At 37.2% G+C, this 23945-nt stretch overlaps 1 protein-coding gene across 5 annotated transcripts in view; it reads right to left on the minus strand.

Moving 5' to 3' along the window:
• The window catches only part of USP47 (ubiquitin specific peptidase 47), a 111219-nt gene extending 88216 nt beyond the window's left edge, over positions 1-23003 (minus strand). For 2 of the 5 annotated variants that reach the window (XM_045065821.1, XM_045065820.1), the window contains exon 1: positions 22873-23003. In XM_045065821.1, coding sequence (XP_044921756.1) covers positions 22873-22911 — 39 coding nt within the window. In that variant the 5' untranslated portion in view covers positions 22912-23003. Of the gene's footprint in view, positions 1-9315; positions 9427-22872 lie in introns of all 5 variants that reach the window. The other 3 variants (XM_045065817.1, XM_045065816.1, XM_045065818.1) reach the window with 2 other exon arrangements.
• Between the last annotated feature and the right edge of the window lie 942 nt (positions 23004-23945).

The following is a 23945-nucleotide window of genomic DNA, read 5'->3' on the forward strand; positions in this document are numbered from 1 at the left end:
TACACAGGAAAACAGTTAAAGGAACTAAAGAGAGCAAAAATCAGAAAACTTACAATAATTAACTACTAGTAAGATTCTTCTACTTCAAGTAATATTTATCTGGAAAAACAGAGGCCAGAGGAAGAGTGGAAGCCTCTTAAAAGGATATTTTTAAAAAATAGTATTCATTTAGATAGTGGTTAAAAAAAATGAATGTCACTTATAGTCTTAAAGCCACACATAACATTCTACACATTAAAATAGCTAACACTTCCATTTCTGGGACAAGAGGGAGTAGATACACATCTTTTTATTCCACCTGCTAAATACAACTAAAAGCATTATGTATTAAAGATAAGAAGACACTGAAAAGTGAAGAGGAAACAGACTGGGTAGAGACTCAGGACCCTAAGAATGAAGGACATGGTGGTTAATTCCCTGGATTTCTCTTTGTCTAATACAGCAGACTGAAAATGCCCCAAGATAAGACTGCATTTCTCTAGCTAAAGGGTCAGAAAAGGGACAGTCTGACAACTTTTAGACACTAATCATACTACAGCCAAACATTACAGGGGAAGAAAAAAATAACTCTGCCTCCACTCCCACCATCAAGGTCCAAGAGATTTCCACTCTTAAATTGTCTAAGGCACTCCCTTCCCTCCCACACTCTTCCACCAGAGCGGCATTACAAAAAAACCAAGTGGGCAGTGGGACTTTCATCACAGCCCAATGGTTAAGAAGTACCTCCTCACTTCTCTATCAGTGAACGCCTCAAGGCAGAAAGAACAAAGTGACTCTCCCTCTCCCCAATCCACAGAAGTTTAAGGTGAACCTGAACTTCATCCCCACCCAGGAATAATAAGGCACCACCCCAGGCTGTAAATTAAGGTAGATGAGGAACCTGGACTTCCATCCCCACCTCTCAGTAATGAAGGAGTACACCCTTTCTCCTGTTGGCATGGTGTCAGACCTCTGTTACATCAGACGTTTAAGTATGATTCAGAGTTTCGTAATATACCCCAAATGTCCATGATAAACTGAAGTCACCTGTCATACCAAGAACCAAGAAAATTTCAACTTGAATGAGAAAAGAGAATCAATAGATGCCAACATCAAGATGACACAAATGTTGGAATTATCTGACAAGGATTGTAAAGCAGTGGTCATAAAAATGTTCAACAATTATAAATACACATGAAACATATGAAAACAAAACAAAACCAGAAAGTCTCAGCAAAGAAATCACAAAAAAACTAAAATTAAAACTCACTAAATGGGCTCAATAGCAGAATGCAGATAAGGAGGGTAAGGATCAGTGACCCAGAAGATAAGAACAGCAGACATTTTTATCTGAACAATAAAGAAAAAAGACCCCAAAAAGTCATTCTCAATATCCATAGGACCATAACAAAAGACCTAACTAACATTCATGTCAACCAAGTCCTGGAGGGAAAGGGGAAAGGGGGTGGACATAAAAAACTAACTGAAGAAATAATGGCTGAAAACTCCTCAAATTTGGCAAGAGGCATAAACCTACACATTCAGGAAGCTGAATGAATCCCAAACAGATTAAATCCAAAGCAATTCATGTCAAGACACATCATAAGACAACTCCTTGGAAACTAAAGAGAAACAGAAAGCTTTTGAAAATAGAAACAACATCTTATCTACAAAGGAAAAAAAACCCAATTCAAATGTAGCAGATTTCTTGTCAAATATCACAAAAGTAGGTATTTTCCACAATATTTCCAAGAACTGAAAGAAAAGAATTGTCAGGCTAGAATTCTATAGTCAGTGAAAATATCCTTCAGGAATGAAGGGGAAATAAAGACATTTTCAGATGAAGGAAAACTAAAAGATTTGTTGTTAGCAAACCTACCCTAAAAGAATAGTTAAAGGAAGTTCTCAAAACAGAAATGATAATAATAGAAAGAAATCATTTGTATTAAAAATGATATATTCTATGGTAATGTGTAAGTGCTATTTTAAATAAGTATAATTAATGAGCACTGCTCGATCAACACACTGTGTAAAACTGTATACTATATACTATATAATATATAATATATATACTCTATACTATAAAATAATTTAGAGTTAACTCAATGTGATGTTTGGGTTATTTCCACAAAAAGCTAGACATCATTAACTCTTAGTCAAATCCACAAGTATGCTGCAAAATAAAATTCAACTTACATCATTTCAGCTTATAAGTTTTCCAAATATATGACCTGCTGTAAGCGCTAAAACTGTCCACTGATCTGGCAATTTCTCTTCCAGGTATGTAACGAAAAGAACTGAAAGCAGGGACTCATAGATAGCTACACACCCATGTTCACAGAAGCATTGTTCATAACAGCCAAAAGATGGAAGCAAATATTTATACAGATATAGATATATTAAATGATTAAATATTAGGGACTATAAAGGTGTTATGTATGTTTGTGTGTGTGTAGTGTGTATCTACATATATACATAAATACAATGGTATATTATTCAGCCTTAAAAAGGATGGCAATACTGACACAAACTATAACGTGGATGAAGTTTGAGGAAATGATACTAAGTGAAATAAGCCTGTCACACACACAAAAAAAACAAATACTATAGGATTCCACTTATATGAGGTACCTAGAATTCAAACAGAATTCCAATTCAAACAGAATGGTAGTTGCCAGAGGTTGAGGGGGTGAGGGTGGGAGGGTAGGGGAATAGGGAGTTATTGCTAATGGGTACAGTTTTCCAAGATTAAAAGATTTCTGTGGATGGATGATGGTGAGTAGAACAATGCAAATGTACTTAATGCTAACAAACTGTACACTTAAGGGGCGCCTGGGTGGCTCAGTGGGTTAAAGCCTCTGCCTTCGGCTCAGATCATCGTGATCTCAGGGTCCTGGAATCAAGCCCCATGTCCGACTCTCTGCTCAGCGGGGAGCCTGCTTCTTCCTCTTTCTCTGTCTGCCGAATAAATAAATAAAATCTAAAAAAAAAAAAAAGTACACCTAAAACTGGTTAAGTATATCTTATGTATATTTTACCAAAATTTAAAAAATTTTTTAAATTTAGTTACAATAAAGTAAATATTCAAATATATCACATTTCCCCATCCTCTTGCTATTTAGCATTTCTAACAGTTAACAATAAACACATCTAATCCCCAGATCGTGATTTCTCAATACCATTCTCCACCAAAAGGACTCAGAGATCTTTTTCCAAAGGACTGATCTTAGTGTTAGGGTTGGAAAAGTACAATCAAAAGCTTGGAATATCCTGCACTGCCAGAAAGTAAGGTAGTACTCCAAGAATGGTGAGACATGTCAAAAGGACACAGGAGCCAGCTGAAAGTGTTCTCACGTGCCAAGTCCAGAGTAATTTGAATATCAAAATAAAGAGATTATTTATTCAACTTAAAAGTTCACATTAAAAGATGGTTAATCAAATAGGAAGTAATCACATGACTAAAAATATATACATAGGTAAGCTAAAAATTTAATAGTAAACATGTCCTATTTCCTGAATAATACTACAATACTGATGACGGGCAGTAAACGATTAGAGAATGGCTATAACTGACCTAGTACTCCTTAAGATGCCCTTATAACAAAATTTATTTTCAGAATTTAAAACTCACTTTGTTTACTTAAAAACTGTTAACTACAGAAGTTAACTGCCAAGAAGCTGAGTTCCCAAATATAAAAATTTTAATCATACTTTAAAAAAAACCTGATCATGAACTTTTTATTCAGTGTATTTCCAATATTTAATTTAGGAATGAGTATATAAATAGAAGAGAATTAAGGGTAAAGACATTATCAAATTTAACATGAATCAAATTACAATTTTTTAGTCATTTTTTCAATTTTTGGCTTCTCAAGAATTAGTCATTTCCTGTTTCCATTTTAATGTGGATGAAAACTGTAGTTACAGTAAAGTAAATCATTCAAATATATCACATTTCCCCATCCTCTTGCTATTTAGCATTTCTAACAGTTAAGCCATTCTAAACAAAACATCTCTATAAATCATTATAATCAGAAAATGATACAAACTCCATTACCAACAAAAATATAAGACTTTCTTAGATCCAATTTTCCTCAACTCCATTCCCACTAGTATCTCTCTACAACTTCTCCCAAATAGTTCCATCTTCTTAACCCTACCTTTTCACCAGTGTGAAATTATACTGTAGGCTCAAATTTCTCAAAAGAAATCTCTTCCATATATGTAGGATTTGTTCCAGTTTAAAAAAAAAAAATAGAATTTTGTTCCTCTTGTTAATATACTCAAAGAAAACAAATATGCCCAAAGATTTGAGGAGATTGGTCAGGAATATTACTTCAGAAAATCATAAAGATTCCATATGAACATGAATAAAGACCAATAAGTATATAGGAACAAACAAAGGGCAGATTTATATGCAAGATTCTGCTTAGCTAAAAAATGGAAATGGCTAATCTATAATATTTACTACCAAAAATGAACCACAGAAGAGGAAAGTCTAAGTCTTTAAGGGAATTTGCTAAACAAAATAAAGCAGGAAAATAATTTCATAATACATAGCTTCTGCTACTGGAAGTATAAAGTATGGCCTTAAAACTTTTAAATAAATTTCTAAAAATTGATTTTGAAAGTTTCAAAATTTTCCAAACTGATTTTAAATTTTAAAAGATTTTAATGCAAGGGCTTTTACTATTTAAAAGAAGTCTGAGGTGCCTGGGTGGCTCAGTGGGTTGGGCCTCTGCCTTTTGCTCGGGTGACGGTCTCAGGGTCCTGGGATTGAACCCCACAATGGGCTCTCTCCTCAGCGCAGAACCTGCTTCCTGCACCCCCCACCTTCTGCCTCTCTGCCTACTTGTGATCTCTCTGTCAAATAAATAAATAAAATCTTAAAAAAAAAAAAAAGGAGTTTGCTAATAATCACTATCTGCTTTAACCTGCTTTCTAAATTCAAATCTTCATATATGAATTTTCTAAAAAACAACTTTGTACTTGCTATAAAAGTTCAGTTCAAAGCATAAAAAATTGTAACTACACTCTATGTTGTACATATACATATACAAATACAAATTCTGTGATAAAAAAATCTGCATTACTTTTTTTTAAAAGATTTTATTTATTTGACAGAGATCACAAGTAGGCAGAGAGGCAGGCAGAAAGAGAGAGAGAGAGAGAGGAGGAAGCAGGCTCCCTGCTGAGCAGAGAACCCCATGTGGAACTCAATCCCAGGACCCCGGGATCATGACCAGAGCCGAAGGCAGAAGCTTTAACCCACTGAGCCACGCAGGTGCCCCACGAATCTGCAATATTAACAGGTGCTTATTCAATGTATCAGGATATGGATTTTCTGAACTTAAACTAATACTGAATAAGATATAACCATCAATGGTCTGTCAATTTATGACATTTGTTTCCAAATCATATAGCACACTATAATAAAGTATAACAAACAGTATGACTTACAGTATGTTTTTAAAATTTTGTAAAAATACCTATGTTCATACCTGCCCTTTGTGCTCTAGTATTAGTGAGCCCCTCTGATAACTGCATTTTACTTTCTTTTAAAACACCCATAAAGCAAGCTCCCAGAACCCCATATTATAATCAGAAAACTAAATATATAAAACTCTGAATTCTATGTAATCTATTTTTACTTGTAACAATTACATCAAGTACCCATTCAATTAGTCAAAAATGAATAACAAAGTTTCAGAACCTAAAAAAAAAAGTTAAAATTAACTATGAGCAATATACTTTACTTGACAGTTATGAAACCATCAATCATGTAATTCATCACATATGACACAGAATTATAATATTTAAAGCTGATGGACGTTTAGACATCCAATTAAACTCCTTATTTTACAGATGGGTAAAAAGAAATTCTGGGACCTGAACTGACTTGCCTTAAGGTCATATATGAACATGGATCTCCTAAGAAATATAGGCTTACTGACAACTTTATAATGTTAACGTATTTGTGGCAATAAAGATATAATGACATTATTTTCCCCCTTACGTCTAAGGGAGAATACTCTTCCCACTTCTGCTTTACTCCTTTTAATAGTTATTCTACTACTGGTAATGGGTATCCCACTAATAACATACTATAGGTATCTAAACTTAGAAACTGAACAAACTACTCTCAGGAGAGGCAATAATAAGCCCTTTACTATTCCTGTTATCTTTATTTTTGATTACAGCTAAGTTTTCTTCTGTGAGTAGGCTACTGTTGACAAGCAGTGACTCAGCTCGTGATACAACTGACTTGTTTACAGGTCTTGAATGTTCTACTGTATTATTACTAAATCAAAGAAGCTTGTTTATTGTATTATCTGTTACCATGTGCTTATTTAGCATAGATAAGAATTTTAATGTAAGAATATTACATTCTTATAATATTCTGAACATGAAATGGTACAACTGAAAAAATACATAGGTTACTCAGAACTATTAGATGACCATTTACTTCCTACTGGAGAGGCCTATAGTGCAAATGAGCAATGTACTGCACAGGGCAAAAGATCAAGGCTACAACCCTCTGGTCAAGATGGCTACTTTTTTTTTTTTACCTGTATAATCCTATGCAAGTCATTTAGTTTTCAAGGTCCACAAAGACTTTTTCTGAAGATCAAAAGAAAATATCCTGAAAATACCCTACAAGTTATAATATAATAATATCACACAGAAGGTATTATGAAACTACCAGTTACTATCCTTAGACTTAAAAAAAGATCCTTGACTACAGTAAAATTTATAACTTATGATGTTTAAAATTGCAAAAGATTATTTTTTGGGAATAATATGAACTTCATCAGACAGAAAAAACCTGCAAAGATCTTTTGTTTTCTGACTGCATGGCCTTCTCACAAAGGGTAAAAACCTACTATTGTAAAAGTAGTAAAAACACCCACTACTTTAAAAGATCCCGTAGGTTTATAATTTAGAGACAAATCTTATTCCTTATCTGGTCCAAGTCCCTTATTTGAAAGAAGAAAAAAAAGAAAGAAGTGTCAAGCGACTACTGCAAAGTCAAACCACTGTGTTTTCTGATTTCCAAACCATTTCTTCTCACCAAACCAGCAGCTATGTGAACTGGGATTTCAAATACCATCACCACTTAACATGATTACCAGTCTTCCATATGTAAATCATAAACTCCTTGGGACCCCGTACTCTTCTGTCTTCTCTCTCTCCTATCAGAACCGAGCAAATGTAATACTTGCATAAAATATGTTTTCTGGGTCAGGATTAATAAAAATCCTCAAGCATATGAAAAGATGCTCTACATCAACAGTCATTATAGAAACGCAAATTAGGGGCGCCTGGGTGGCTCAGTGGGTTAAAATCTCTGCCTTCAGCTCAGGTTGTGATCCCAGGGTCCTGGGATGGAGCCCCACATTGGGCTCTCTGCTCAGCGGGGAGCCTGCTTCCTCCTCTCTTTCTGCCTGCCTCTCTGCCTACTTGTGACCTCTATCAAATAAATAAATAAAATCTTAAAAAAAAAAAGAAATGCAAATTAAAATCACAAAAATCACTATACACTTACTAGAATGCTAAAAAAAAAAAAAAAGAAAAAAGAAAAAAAGCAAAAACTAAACAAAAAACCCTGACATTACCAAGTACCAAAAAGGAGGATGCAGAGCAACTAAGATGCTCATACACTGCTCATCAGAATGCATTTCATTTCAGAGAAGTTTGGCAGTTTCTTACAAAGTTAAAGATGCATTTAACACCCAAAAAACAAGTATGCAAGTACTTGCAGCAGCTTTATTCAGAATCCTCAAAAACTGGAAATAAATATCCATTAGCTGGTGAATGGAGAAATAATCGCTGCACTCAGCACTAAGAAGGAAGACTACTGATACATGAAACAACATGAATGACTCTCATAGTTTTATACTAGAGGAAAGAAGTCAGACTCAAAATGCTACATACTATATGAATTATATGATGTTCTACAAAGGCAAAATATGAGGACAGAAAACAGATCAGTGGTTGCAGAGCCTTGAGTGTGAGGTGGACAGCGGAAGCGTGAAGGGGGGGGTAGCGCACTGTTTACAAGGGGCCTCAACTGTATTAAGTTTGTCAAAATTCACAAAGCTGTATACCATATAAGGGCAAACTTTATTACATAATTATACCTTGTAAACCTGACTTAAAAAAAAAAGTTTCATTCAAGCTCTTCCACTAGCTGAGACCTTGAGTAACTTCTTGAGCTTTTACGGCCTTTATGTTTTTCTGATCCAAAAATAAAGTGAAGGGGGGTGGTAGTGAAGGGACTGTAATACCTAACTACTATATCCCTTCCAGTATTAAATCATACTACTGAATTGTAGAAACATTTTCTGTGTCTGTTTCTTTCTGTGTCTGGATGTGTGCCATGTTAATAGTAAATAATGTAATGCCAAATAAATATTAAAAGACATGTGAATATAAAATGTCAAAATTAAAGCAATAATATTTCTCAAATGTCCTTTAATAAGAGACTTCATTGTTAGGTATCTAATTTTTCACCAATTGCCTTCCGTTACCACAAAGTACTATAAATAAACATAATGTAATAAATCATACAACTTGCTATAAATTTAAAATTAAGGGCAATAAAATGAAAGCACGTAAGCACATAAAATGGTAGCCATTTTATATCAATAAAAATGTATATAAATGTATATAAATGTATATAAACTCATAGTTTATTTATATTGAGTAAAGCAATACGTATCTTTTAGGAAGCGAGTCCCACAAAATTTGACTTTTTAATGCAACCTAGAACTGGGGTTATAATCAAGAGCTCCTCGGGGCTAAATATTAAAGTCTTAATTTTATTTGGAACATTAGAGATTTCCTCAGGAAGATTTCATTAATCCCCTAATTAAAAACATTCCTTGTGGTGTTCTCAGTTGTGTGGTTGCCACCATAAGAGTCCCCAGGAGAGTCATGATTCTCCGGTACCAGTGCCACCTCTACCCTGCTGAGCTTTAGCAGAAAGAAAGGGGGTGAACACTGGAGTTCTACATCCTACTTACTCCATACTAGTTCTCCCTTACCAAGACTAATGCCTACAAACAAATCAGTAGTAAAGCACTTAGGAAACTATCAACTACAAAAGTCACTCACAAAATGTCCTTATGTGAAGAAACCTTATCATTGTAAGCCTTGTACTGTCAGTGAAAATCAGAAGTTCTGAACTTCCCACTTGCAAATTTCCCTTCTAGCATTAAATGTGAGAATCTGCTCAGGACTTCAAAACATATCTACACTCCCAGGAGTACAGCTCCTGGCACTTTTCTGGACGCAAATGAGGCCTACATGCTTAGCATATCTGAAGACACCTACCTGTGTGTTATCCGTATAAAAATGTAACAAGTATGCCAAAAGAGATTCTGCCAGCATGACTCACATGTGGGAAATGCACTTACGATGCATTATGATGGGAAACATTTCATTCTTAAAAAAAAAAAAAAGTACCTAATTAAATTATTGCAAATGGGGAAAAAAAAACAGGTAAAAGAATAAGGTATTATTAGCAAGTTCCCCCTTCCCCATTTTCATTTGTGTATAGATTTTTAATATTAAAGTAGGGACATAAAACATTCATGCAAGTAAAATATGTTTCAGTGAAGAAGTTTCAGGAATTAGATTTATAAATATTTCAAAAACTTGTTAACTTTTTCTGGGAAAAAGTTGATTTCAAGCCTCCTAATGCTTGCACAGTAAAAAATCTAAACTCCTCACAGGCATACAAAGCCTTCAGCACTTGTAAGACACAATCTTCCAGAACCATCTTCTACTACTCAACCCCAAACAATCTATCCATCTATACTAAACTTTTGTCAATTCCTAAAATGCATTACAAACCTCTGTGTTGTTTTTTTTTTAAGATTTTATTTATTTGTTTGAAAGACAGAGATCACAAGCAGGCAGAGAGGCAGGCAGAGAGAGAGAGGAGAAAGCAGGCTCCCTGCTGAGCAGAGAGCCCGATGTGGGGCTCAATCCCAGGACTGGGATCATGACCTGAGCAGAAGGCAGAGGCTTTAACCCACTGAGCCACCCAGGCGCCCCAACCTCTGTGTTTTAAATGATACTCCTTCTAACTAAATTAACTAGACTAGCATCTAGAACTAGAACTAGTTCGGGTATCTTATTTATCTTTGAACCTGATTCTAGCAGCTACTAACTCAATGTTTAACAGAATAATGAATTCTACTGAATCAGAAACTATAGAAACCTACACTAAGAAAAATTAAAGGACGTTTATGATAAAAATGAAAATAGCTAAGTATGATTTGAAACAGGAAAATATCATTTGTATAGTCAAACTACAATAATTTGGTTATACTACAAAACTTCACATAAAGTCATGAATGAGATCCATGGTCTTCCTAAAGCTAAACCTATTAATCTCAGCAAAGGTATGAGATTCACTATATACAGAAAAGTTTAAATTCTAGACTTCTTCTTAATTATGTTACTTAATAGCCCTTAATTTTTCTTTACTCAAAAGCCACTATATTTGTTGAATACAAGCATGTTATGCTTGCTAGGCTAATATTTGAAAGACTCTGCAAGTCTCATATGAGTTAACTAACGCAGCATCATATCTAGAGCACAATCAGTGTACAACTGACAGGAACAGTCTCTTTCATCCCTGTCGACCGGCTCTACTCTAGAATTATCACATACATAAAGTTCTTTCAGAAACAAACTATTCTTAACATGGATCCTGCTTTAAAATAGCATCCCACACTGAATCTTATAAAGCAGTAATCTGTTAATCTTATAAGGCATCTTGACAATTATCTATACATATAAACCAATTTTTCTCAGAACCTCATTAGACTCAAAAACTTATTTTTAACATTTGTACTCTAACATGTTCTAGTTTTCAATTAAAGCAGTAAGAATAGCAGTATGTTTATATCAGCAATATTTGAGGATATAAAAGAACCTGTCAAATCCAACAATCATTTAGGATTTGTGCAAACACACAGATATTTAGCTAACAGGTCATAATTAGAACTGTAACTGTAATGACTAGTATATTCAATAACTAAATATGACTTCATTTTCATTTTTTTGAAAATATTTTTTATTATTCATTTGACAGAGAGAGATCACAAGTAGGCAGAGAGACAGGCAGAGAGAGAGAGAGAGGAGGAAGGAGGCTCCCTGCTGAGCAGAGAGCCCGATGCAGGACTCGATCCCAGAACCCTGGGATCATGACCTGAGCCGAAGGCAGCAGCTTAACCCACTGAGCCACCCAGGCGCCCCTGACTTCATTTTCATTTAATCAATATTTACTGGACAATGCAAAGCACATTGCGCTGGTCCCTAGAAAGAATATAAGATGAAAGTAATAACATAATGGAGGGGTATGCTGACATTTATAGAGTGCTTATTATGTGCAAGAAACCTTACATGTATTAACTCACTTCTTGTTCCCAAGCCTAGGATGTAGTTACTAGTATCCTCATTTAAATATGGTATCAAGAAATTAAGTAACTTGCCCAAGGTCACAAAGCTACTATTTGAACCCAGGCACTCGGGTTGTCATGTCCTGCCTTTGAAGATTTTCCAGTCTAATAAAGGTAATAATGTAGTAACATGTAACTTATAAGGGGGTATAATTTTTCAAATGTCAAAAGATATAGTGCAGGGGCACCTGGGTGGCTCAGTGGGTTAAGCTGCTGCCTTCGGCTCAGGTCATGATCTCAGGGTCCTGGGATCAAGCCCCACATCAGGCTCTCTGCTCAGTGGGCAGCCTGCTTCCTCCTCTCTCTCTCTCTGCCTACTTGTGATCTCTCTCTCTGTCAAAAAAATAAATAAAATCTTTAAAAAAAAAAAAAGATATAGTGCAATGGGTTTCAGGGTTAGGGAAATGTAATCGGGTTGAAAGAGAATCAGAAATGGTTACTTGTGGGAAGAAGAGCTAGATTTTGCTGGCTGGATAATATTTTAAGAGCATGTTTTTTTTTAATTTAAAGATTTTATTTATTTATTTGACAGAGAGAGATCACAAGTAGGCAGAGAGGCAGGCAGAGAGAGAGAGAGAGAGAGGGAAGCAGGCTCCCCCGACGTGGGGCTCGATCCCAGGACCCTGAGATCATGACCTGAGCCGAAGGCAGCGGCTCAACCCACTGAGCCACCCAGGTGCCCCAAGAGCATGTTTTTAAAAAAACATTAAAATTTGACACCCATTATCTCAGTAATTTTCATAAAAACAGTGGGTTATAGCAACAGTTTTATATAAATATCAACGCCTATTTTATATATACATGGTTCAGTTTAGTTCTATTAAACAAAAAAATAGATATAAATTATTATTGCTCTCAACCCTAGAGATAGAGTAAATGGAAATACGTAATAAGGCAGAGAGGAGACCTCTGTTTACTTACCCTACACTTACATCCACACTATACCAACAGCAAATCATTCTGAAGAGAAATGAGTGCTCTTTAAGAATCTTGATTACGTCAGTTTTGCCAATCATTTGTCATCATTGCCAATCACAATAATTTTGCCCCAAAGGCTTTGTACAATGGAGAGTGTTTGTACAAAAGTAGATTTTAAGCCAACAGTACCTGGACAGAACACTTTAAAATCTGTGTAATAAACCTCATAAAAGAATATGCCTCTGCATACCAGGACACCTAAACATGTTGCCTAAATTGAAGAAGATCCTTAAAGACAAATGAATCAATTTTAAAAGTAGATGTCTTCTGTAATCTTAACTGACAACAGATATTTAAATTTATATATTCAGTGATATATTTTTCCCAGCCCCCTATTTTCAATATAACCTTTTCTTTCCAAGTTGGGCTATCATGGTACTTTAGTACCCTGGAAATGTACTAACCCAGTCCCTTCAATTTCAGCAAAAAAAAATTATAGTACCTTGATACTGAGAGGCAAAAACTTTGACTAATCAAAAAACTGGAAAATAAGAAAGAAGCAATCCTAAAGAAAGTACTTAAGAAAGCACTTAAATAATAGTTTTCATGCAAAATTAAAGTTCACCAATTTAAAACTCCCTAGAAAACAGATGATAAAAAAGTACTTCATAATATTCACTCAGGGCAAGGGCATAGAAGTGAAGCATGAAAGCATAGAGCACATCTGGGAACAGCAACTAATGTAGCCAAATGTGGCTAAAACAAAACTGGCCTGGGGCAGGAGACAAATACATTAAGTTAGGAATTTCTGGTTAAAGAGGATAGATTGAATACAAGCATTTAGCGCTGAAGCTTCTCAAGATAATTTCAAAACAAGAGTTAAGACATTTTTTTAAAGAGCATAAACCCATAAGGAACCAGAAACATGATTTCAAAGCTGAAAAGCAGATCAAATGGTAATGTCTATTACATGTAAAGAAGCTGAATTCTCTATTAGTTTAGAAGAAAACCAAAGACACCTGGTTTATATCACATTTACAATTACACCAAAGGACTCCCATAAACTCCCTGGAGAAGTGGTTGCTTCTAGAGTTGGCGCAGAGAAAATACACCATGGGCTGAAGCATAATGTGGCGCCAGAAAGTAAGTTCTCACAAAGCAAGGATGAACACACAGATGCCAACCAGAAAGTGCTCCCCTGGCCAAGATTGGAACAGCTTAAAAAGCAAAATAAATAATAATAGAATTGGATTATAATCCAAAGAATAAAGTAAATATCCAAAAGTCTATACTGATAAATTATTATGGGGAAATAAATGGGGAAGAAGGGATAACTCTTCCTCACCAAAGAAGTCCAATTAATAAATACAGAAATGAGGAAAATAGAAAACTACTCTTAGAATACACCAGTAATAAGACAAGACCCATAGATAGATGCTAAAATTGGTGGGCAGAAGTTTAAGCCTCAACAAGGTATCTGCACAGTCTCAAAGTATTTAGTAATTATTAAAGAGGAAAATAGTAACTTTATAGTGGAGAAAACCTAACAGACAGCACCATACCCAAGTGATCAAGGTTAACATCACTAGCAGTACATCACATTCTCCCACACCTTCCAGATGGCATACTGAGAAGAACACATCACATCTGCAATATCCCTCTCTTAATTCCCAACCTCATGAGAGAGGTCATAAATCATGAGAAAATGTCAGACAAACCCAAATTGAGGGCCATTATACAAAATATCTGTTCAAAGTGTCAAGGTAGTGAAAGAGAAGGAAAGGGTAAGGACTATCACAGATAAAAAGAACCTATGGAAATAAGACAACTAAATGCAGTGTAGGATCCTGAATTTGTATCTTTGAACAAAAAGGGCCATTTGTGGAAAAACTAGTAAAATGAGGTTAATTGCTTACTCTTGACAAGTGTTTTATAGTTATATAAAATGTTAACATGAGGAGAAGCTCACTGAAGGGTATATGACAATTCTCTATTATTTCTGCAACTCTTCCAAAAAATTTTTAAAGTATAGTAGTGGGGGACCCTAAAATGCTCAGAAACTGTCAGTTTCAGACACTCTGGGAGTTAAGGGTAGAGTCCAACTAGGAGCACAGATTTGTTCAAGAAGCAGTTAGAACTCCCAGACCTCTCTTCTACTCCTTGACCCTTTCTGGCAAAAGGTTACATGACCTCTGAGAGTGTGAAACTGGATATCTCTGCACTAGAGGATGTTAGTCTCAAATGAATGTGAAGAATGCCATACTGAAAACTGGAGAACAAATGAAAATGTATTTGCATACTTAATGATGAAACCCAAATCCCTTTTTCCTACTCAGTCCCCAAGCCTGTTCTCTCTAGGCATAAGATCAGAAATCTTTTCTGGGAAATCAATCCAGCACAAGAGAAAAGAGGTGTCACTGGGAGTCTGCAAGGAAATTATGCAGCCATATCACTCTAGAGGGAAAACCATAATCATCCACTTGTAAGGCTGCTAAGCTTTTTAAGGCACTTTTTTTTTTTAAGATTTTTATTTATTTATTTGACAGACAGAGATCACAAGTAGACAGAGAGGCAGGCAGAGAGAGAGGAGGAAGCAGGCTCCCTGCTGAGCAGAGAGCCCGATGCGGTGGGATCCATCGTGCTGGATCCCACGGTGCTCGATCCCATGACCCTGGGATCATGACCTGAGCGGAAGACAGAGGCTTTAACCCACTGAGCCACCCAGGCGCCCAAGGCACCTCTTTTAAGTAAGAGTCGACTTCAAAGAATCACCAGGCATCCAAGGAAAGCATCTCATATGAAAGACAAAGCCCAAGCAAATAAACACAAAAAGGAAATTTGGAGGAAAGGGGGAATGTGTAGAGAAAAAAACTACTACTAATTTCCTAAGAGAGATAAGACACTGTATCCACAAGACAGAAAAAGGATATTTAAAATTTTTTTCAGAAGAAAAAAAGAGTGCTTGGAAATTATAAATATGATGGCAGAAATAAAACTGTAGTAGAAGAACTGGAAGATAAAAGTTGAGAAAAATTTTCCATAAAGCAAGAGGGAAAGGAATGGAAAATAGAAGAAAACAGGTAAGAATATTAGAGAAACCAGTTCATAGGCCCAAAACCTAATCCATAGGAACTCAAGAGAAAGAAGAGAGAAAACCGAAGGAAGAAATGGGGGAGGGGGGAGTATTTAAGGAAATTACCCAGAACTGATGAATTTCTGAATAAGACTACCCTGAACTTGACAGAAATGGATTTTAAAAAAGACCTATACCAAGGCACATAATACAGGAATTTCAAAACTCTGGGAGAAAAGATTCTCAAAGCTTCTAGAAAGGGAAAAAAAAAAAGTTTCAAAATAGGGGAAAAGAATCTTCTAGGCATCTGATGTCTCAACAGCAACACTGAAATAAAGAAAACAATGGAACAATGTTAAAAAATATTCTGAGAGAAAATTATTTCTTACTAAGAATTCTCTGCCTAGCCAAATGATCTATAAAGCAAGAGGACAGAAATATTTTCAGACATGTGAGGTTTGGAAAAAAGTATATGCTGTCCAGAAAGCTATTGAAAGTGGTCCTCCAAAATGACAAAATGAGCAAAGAAGACACCAGATATGGAACTAAGAGCCCCAATACAATAGAGTCCTGAGCGGGGCTACTAAGATGATAGTAAAGGCAAATATAGACAACAGCTGCAATTCAAGAAAACTTAAATAAAAAATAAGTAGGTTTGAACAGAGTAAGAAGAGATTTATACACTTGAGAGAACTGGACTAAATCACGGCTTCTCAACAGTGTCCCTACTGACATTTTGGACTGCACAGTTCTTTCTTGTGGGAGTCTGTGCTGTGGATGTAGGATGATGTTTGGTAGCAGAGCCTGCTTCCACCACTAGGCATCAGTAGCACACTCCCTGCCTTCCCAACATTGCCAATGTCCACTGTGTTGCCCCCTGTTGGTAACCTCTTGCTAAATTAATGATAAGTACACAGAAAACTAAACAAAAGCAAGTTTTTTAAAAAAACATTAACACAGGAAAAACAAAATATACAGCAAAGGAAAACAATTACAGTAAACTACAAGACTCAATTATGAATAGCTTATAGTCACATTGATACACACTCTGAGTACTGGTATAACCAAACTACTTAAAATATGACAATACTGGGAAGACTGAGCAGAACTGAGAAATGTGTCTGGGTATGGCTTGGGATAGCGGTACACCTTAGCTTCTACTTGTAGTAAGTCAGTAGATAATGCCTTAAACTGAAAACTCCAGAAAGAACACTACAGACAGAACATTTTGAGATATGGAGATAAATATCAAAGAAATAAATTGAAAGTGATTGTGTCTAAAGAGCCCAAAACAAAAGAGGGAATTTGTAGAGGACTGTTTTGTCAATAGTCCTGCAGAACTATTCAACTCTTTTTAAACATGTACACATATAGCTTTGATAAAAATTAAACTTAAAAGAAAACAACTGAAGCTAGATTATGAAGTACTTTCACTCGTTAAGGCCATACTAACTTAGAACTAAACAGCTCTACAACTTTGAGCAAGGTCCTCAACCTCTTCAAAGCCTTACCTTCTTCAACTATAAGATTATGAAGAATAGCAGCTGTCTTAAAGGGGTATGATAGGAACTAAATAAGATAACATATGCATAAGGTTTACCACAGTATTTTGCACACAGTGCTTACAAATAGTACCTATTACTCAATTTGCAATCAGAAGTTATTAACTATAAACTTTAGAAAGTAAGTAAATCATAATCTCTCCTGTTTTAGAAAGTAACTGACAGTTGTAGAGAGGACAGATTCCTAAAGAGCCTAGAAGTCAGAGACCTGAACTCATTTAAATATGAAAAAAAGGAAAATAGAGGAGTCAAAAAAATCTTGGAACTTAAATAAATAGATGCTGACAACACTAACTGAACAGAACATAGAAAGAATTGTGTTGAGAAGAGAATACAAGGAGAGAGAAGAGATATGAGCCTGATATTACCTACATGTAATCTATGGGTCCTAGCATACAACCAAATAGAGATATCAGATATGCAGGTGGAAATCTGAATCTAGAAGAGAGGTCAGGGCTGGAGACAGAAATGGGTATATTATAATCAAAGGCTGAAGCCATGCAAGTGGATCAGATTACTCTGTGGCAAACTCAGAGCAAGAAGAGAGGGAAAAGATAAAAATCATGAGCATAAAAAACATTGTAACACGATACCAATAATTACCTCAAAAACAACAATTAGGTTATCTAACTTTTTTTTTAAGTAATGTATATACCCATTGCTGAAATAAGTAAAGAAAATCTAAATATAGCCCAATGATCCAGATATCCAGGAATAACAATTGTTAATATTTTAGGCTATTTCTTTTAATCTTTCAATGCCTATAACCCTAAACTGTCCATTTTTTCCCTGACAAATTTGGAATCCTATACAACTGCACTCAGCTTTTTTACTTTATTAAGTCAGCATTTCCAATGGTATCTTAAATACTAATGATTTTTAATTAAACACTCCAATTTAAGTAAACTACAGATGAGTGTCACTTGACATAACTGTCATATTTGCTTCTTACTGGTAAAGGAGAATCAACACCCAAATTTTTTTAAAAAGGCTAATTTTTAAAGAATGATCAAAAACAAGAAAGACCGGGGCGCCTGGGTGGCTCGGTGGGTTAGGCCGATCTCAGGGTCCTGGGATGGAGTCCCACATCGGGCTCTCTGCTCAGCGGGGAGCCTGTTTCCTCCTCTCTCTCTCTCTGCCTGCCTCTCTGCCTACTTGTGATCTCTCTCTGTCAAATAAATAAATAAAAAAAAAAAAAAAAAAAAAAAACAAGAAAGACCAATGTAGCACATTTCCTTAGTAATTTAATTAGGAAACATAAAATTAAAAGAATATTCATGATACAAACCATAATAAATCCTGATGGATTTTATTAAAAACCAGACAATAGAGATAAAAACAATTTGCTTTAATATTCTGGGAGTTCTCAACATTAATGGTCTTTATATACTTGTGAGGTCACTGTGAAGCTCAAACGAGTTAATATACATGAAGCACATATAACAGTATCTGACATACAATAAGTGCTTAATAAATATTGGTTATTACTATCATCACCATTGTTTCATATAGAAACTGTTTATGGCATGGAAAAGGAGCAGAAAGAAACCTGAGGTATGAAACTACTCTTTTGTTTTTTCTTCCACTTTTCCATTTTCTCTACGTTTATATATTCTGTGGACATCACTTAAAGTACTATTTTAAAACAATTAGGTATGTACCTTATCCTGAATTATACTCTAAGATACTTGAGAGATGAATAAATTTTTGCTATTTCCTCAAAATGTTCCTTACATGGCACAGTACAGTAATATGCACAGTGAAGACTCAATAAATATTAGTATCAAAAATCCTTATAAAGAGAATAAAAACAAAGCAGTAAATAAAAATTTGGATGACAGTAAAAGCAAGAGACCTGAAAGCCAATATCAATACAATTCAAAGACAGAGTAGAATGAAATAATGAGGTAAAAAGCTTTGTTATGAACCACAATGAATAGACCACACTCCCTTTGCTCTTCTCTGGGTATAGCAGTTTAGGAGGGATACTAAAAACTGGATTATGCCTAAAAGAGAGCAAGTGAGAAGTAAAGAACTAAGGATCCACAGACTGTAGAACAGAGGGGGCTGGCCCTCCTCCTCCCCTCTCCCATTTTCAGCAATAAAAAAAAGCTGTCCTATGAGAAATGATTTAAGATTTCTCTGTTGTCCAAGGCAATTATCAAAAGATGGCAGGTCAGAGGTCTAGACTTCTTTCAGCTCAAAAACTTAAAATAACAGATCTCTTGTAAGACAAAGATGTTATCAGAGATTAGCCATGAAGGTGTTCAAGCAAGAGTTGGAAAACAGCTTGCCGATGAACTGTGCTGCAGAAAATATCCAAGTAGGGGATAATTGGTTAGAATTCTAAGTTTCTTCACACCCTGTAACCGCATCAATAAATATTACTGAATATCTGCTCCAGAAAGGGTACTGTCCTAGACTTATAACGTATACAAAAACAGAAAATTGAGAGAAACACACAAACATCTCTGCTGCCAAGGAATTCATAACATTACATAAAATGTATATTACAGTTTGGGACCATAATATATGACACCAAGCACTATTTATTAATAATTGCCAAATGAATTGCCAAATAAATCCTAGTCACATAAAAGGTCTTCAAAGAAGGAGAAATCCCTAAGGTTAAAATGGTCATAAAAAGATTTTTAGAATAAACAAGGTATAGGGTATTTATGGGAAAATGTATATGAAGGTTCTGAACAGAGAAGTAGAAAGCAGGGATAGTACAAAAAGAAGTGAAAAGCAAGTGAGAGAGAACCCCATTTGGCTGCATTAAAAATGTGTTTCATGGGAGAAAAGATAAGCTGAAAAGGAAGGTTGGGGCCAGAATCAACTGTACTAGGCCTTGAATACAAACTAAGTAGTTTCAAATTTATCCTGTATACAGCATCGGTAGCAACTACTCAACTCTGCTATGGCCACAGACAATAGTAAATAAACGGGCATGGCTGTGTTCCAATAAAACCTTTGTTATAAATACTGAAATTTGAATTTCATATATATTTTCATGTGTCATGGAATATTATTCTACTTATCTTTTATAATTTGGAAATGTAAAAGACATTCTTAACTCATAGGCCATACAAAAACAGGCTATGATACCTGTAGTACACAAAGCAGCCCTCTTTGGAGTCCTCTAAGATGTATCTGTCCTTGAGCTTCAGGGACCAAAATAATATATTATTCATTCAACAACTACACACATGCATGAATGCACACACCTAAGCAAGATCTAAATCTAGCAGGGGTCAGGGTTCCCTATACAAAGGTCCTAAGCAAACAAAAAACAATAAAACCCTCTATATTGTTGATAATAAGCCATTAGAACAGAAGCAAATTTTTGTTTTAATTTTGCAATTTATTTTCACATAGTAAATGTACTTAGAGAGTTACAAACTAGTCTTACACACCCTCCAAGTTATATGAAGGTAACCATAAAATAGGGTATAATCAAGGAATAGTGAAGGGATATGAGTTCTAGCCCTTACACTGTCATTTACTCATTACGTGACCTTAAACAAGTCACTTTTTAAAAAAGATTTTATTTATTTATTTGACAGACAGATCACAAGTAGGCAGAGAGGCAGGCAGAGAGAAAGGGGGAAGCAGGCTCCCTGCCGAGCAGAGAGCCCAATGCATGGCTCCATCCCAGGACCCTGAGATCATGACCCAAGCTGAGGGCAAAGGCTTAACCCACTGAGCCACCCAAGAGCCCCCTAAACAAGTCACTTTCAATCCTCTGGCCCTAATTTCCTCATTTGTAAAGTGAAAGGGATTAAGTTACTAGATGATCACTATACTCTCCCTTTAGCACTGTATGATTCAACTCCAACTTAAAAAGACAGGGTATGACAAAGAGAAAAGTGGTAATTAAGGACATAAAAAGGATACTGACTAAATAAGCAGGCAGATAAGAAAAACAGGTAGGAATAAGACCAAAAAAGTACAATATTACTAAACAACTAAATTAATAAAATAAAGAAAAATTCAGCAAGAGGAGTATGGTCATCAAAAAAGAAAGAACTAGGCAACCAAGCTAAAAAAGGCAAAAACTTCAAGTAAGTCTTAAGACTTGAGACCACTGTGCATGCTTCCAGGAACCATGAGACGAGCCAAGGAAAAAGAACAGCCTGAAGATCAATCTAGAGAATGGGGGGGGGGGGGAGACATATGTTCCAAAAAATGTAAAAGAAAAAAAAAAAAAAGTTGCTATGTGCTTGAAGCCTCAGGTAAGGGAGTTAGTCTTAAAGGAGAGGCAATTAATCTTTAAAATCCAAAAGGTAAAAGCGGTATTACAGTATTGGTTTTTACACAACTGATATTTTTCTGCAAAGCTGCATATTTATATCATGGTTTTTTTAAGACATCAAATTATTAGGGAAATAAATCTGATGTTGCATTTTCTTAAAGCAGAGTTTCACCTATACTGTATTTTTCTAACAATCAAAAAATTAAGAAAGGACTAACTTTACTTTTTGTAAGAATGAAAACCAGCAATATGTAGCTTTAAAAGAAAATGCATGTTTATATTTCTTACAGCACCTATCACTTCTGTTCTTTCGTAAGAGTTACGTATTTATGTAGTAAAATACCTCTCCTTTAAATGAAGCTCAACGAATATTACCAACACTCTCTTAGTAGCTTTGAAAGCTCCCACGGCAAGGACTCTAATTCATGTTTATCTGCCTTGCACAGAGTTGGTGATGTTCGATGAATAAATACTGACATATGATAGCCAGGTTTAAAAAAAAAAAAAACTGTCCTTGCAAAACAACTGCCATCTGATAATGTAGGAAAAATATTTTATCAGATACATAACTCCAGTATCACTTTTGCAGTGTCAGAGCTTGCTTAAGTAGCAATTTTGCTACAAACTATCTAAAAAAAAAAAAAAAAGAATGTTTAATGGATATCGCTTATAAACATCAAGATTCTACACAGCTCATTTCAACAGGACACTGTCTCTATTTAAGGTATATGAGAAAAAAAAAAATCCAAAGCATTAGCCTGATGATCAACTAGTTAAAAATACACATTTGGATACGCTGAAGATATTTATAAAGCCAACAGGGATACTATTAATATATTGAAATCCACTGGCCAGCGCTGGATTCTACCATTAATCTTCTACTACTATTCAAGAGAAGCCAAGAAGTTAAGGCTTCTCATATCACTCGCTTTAAAGAATTCAAGCAGTCACCCAAACTAGCATACACAACCCAGCTACAAAAAGTAGTTCAGCTCTCCATATGGTAATGTTTAGCTATCTCTCACCTTTCCGTGAAAGTGAGCATTTACTTTTTCAACGATCTTCCACAGGCCCCATTTAGGCAAACCAACAGGATTACCAAGTAACAGGAGTTCCAAAAAGTCCTAACAGTTAACTCTGCCCTCCCTCAGATCTCAAGTTGGGTGTAGATTTCACAAGCCCTGAAAGCTACACACTGCCACTGTCAAAACCAGAAGCAGCACCGTCACCCTGTCGTGCCCATCAACAACTGTTACAGAAATTTTTCTTTGAAATTATCTTGGCTCGACATGTTAAATAAGTACTTAAAAGGCCACCTTCTCCCCCAAAGCCGGACCTGATTCCTTCCAGTCCGCTCCTTTATCCGTCCGGCCCGACAAACCCGACAGGGGCGGTCTCGGCTCCCCCTCCCCCGGCCCCTAGATCCAGTCGGGTCTCCCAACTGCTCGCCGCACCCACCGTACAGCCCCCACCACACACCTCCTCCTTCCCCCCCCCCCCCCCCAGCCGGGCCCGCACACGAGCTGGGCCCGCAGCCGACCCCTCGCCCGGGCCTGCACCGCCTCGAGCGGACACAGGCCTCGGGCCTAGCCTCCTCCGCTGGCCCCTCACCTCTTTCGGGACCAGTTGGTTCTCCTCGCCGGGCACCATGGCTCAGACTCTGGCCGCTCCTCTCCGCCCTGCCGGGGGAGGGGGCAGGGTGGTGGCGGCTCTCTATCTCAGAAGAGAACGGCAGCGGCAGTCATCCTCTCCGCCGCCTGCGCTCCGGCAACCGCGGAGGCCTCAGCCTGGGCCTCAGACACCAGCGCGCAGACACCGACCCACGGCTGCTCCGCCGCCGCCGCCGCCGCCGTCGCCGCCGCCGTCGCCTTCGTCGTCGGCCCCTCCCCCAGCCCGCTGCAATCAATGGAAAAATGGCGGCGGCCGCTCTCGCGAGAATTCGAGCCGTCGGGCTCCGAGCCCGGCGCTAGGCGCCCAAGGTGTTGAGGCAGCTGTCGCTCGCGTCTAATTACCTCAGCTCTTACTAAGCCCCGGGATGTACAAAATCGGTTGAGCGGCCATGCAAACAAACGCCTTTCACGGGAGGGATGCTGGACAGTCCAGTTCGGGAGTCCCTCTGCCGGCAGGGAAGGACCAGGCCTCAGACCCTTCCATGGCTTCTTGGGCTCTTCGGACTCTCCCCACCAGGGAAAGACGGGAGCCGAAAGCTCCTTCTCTGACCTTACCGCCAACCAGCACTGCCCTCCCTTCCCGTCAGAAGAGCGTCTTAACTCCATCTCCTCTTCGCAAAGCCCTCGCCTCTCCTGGGAGAGAAAGCGTCACGGGCGGTCTCCCGGCCTCCGGGCTCGGACGCGGCCCCAGCCAGAGGGAACTGCGTTTTCTTTTCACCCCCTCTGCCTGCACTCCTGACGGCCCGGCTCCAGGCACCTCAAAGCCATCTCCTGCGAGGGGAGGCGGCAGCCCTCGCTTCGGAGAAACGGTGTCATTTCTTTCCCCCGCCACCCCCCAAAACACACACACACACACTCCCCCCCCCCCATTAGAGCGGCACTCTCTTGTCCCCTTTATGGGAACTTCCTCCTCCAACAGGTTCCAGCCTGGGACTGAGATCGCTTCTGAGAGTAGGGCTGCAGTTTGAACCCTACCAAACTCCTTAAGAATGTTTCAGAGTACTTACATCTCTG

This window comes from Mustela putorius, unplaced genomic scaffold, assembly GCF_011764305.1.
Source record: "Mustela putorius furo isolate JIRA1106 unplaced genomic scaffold, ASM1176430v1.1 tig00003859_pilon_pilon_pilon, whole genome shotgun sequence".
Taxonomy (NCBI): domain Eukaryota; kingdom Metazoa; phylum Chordata; class Mammalia; order Carnivora; family Mustelidae; genus Mustela; species Mustela putorius.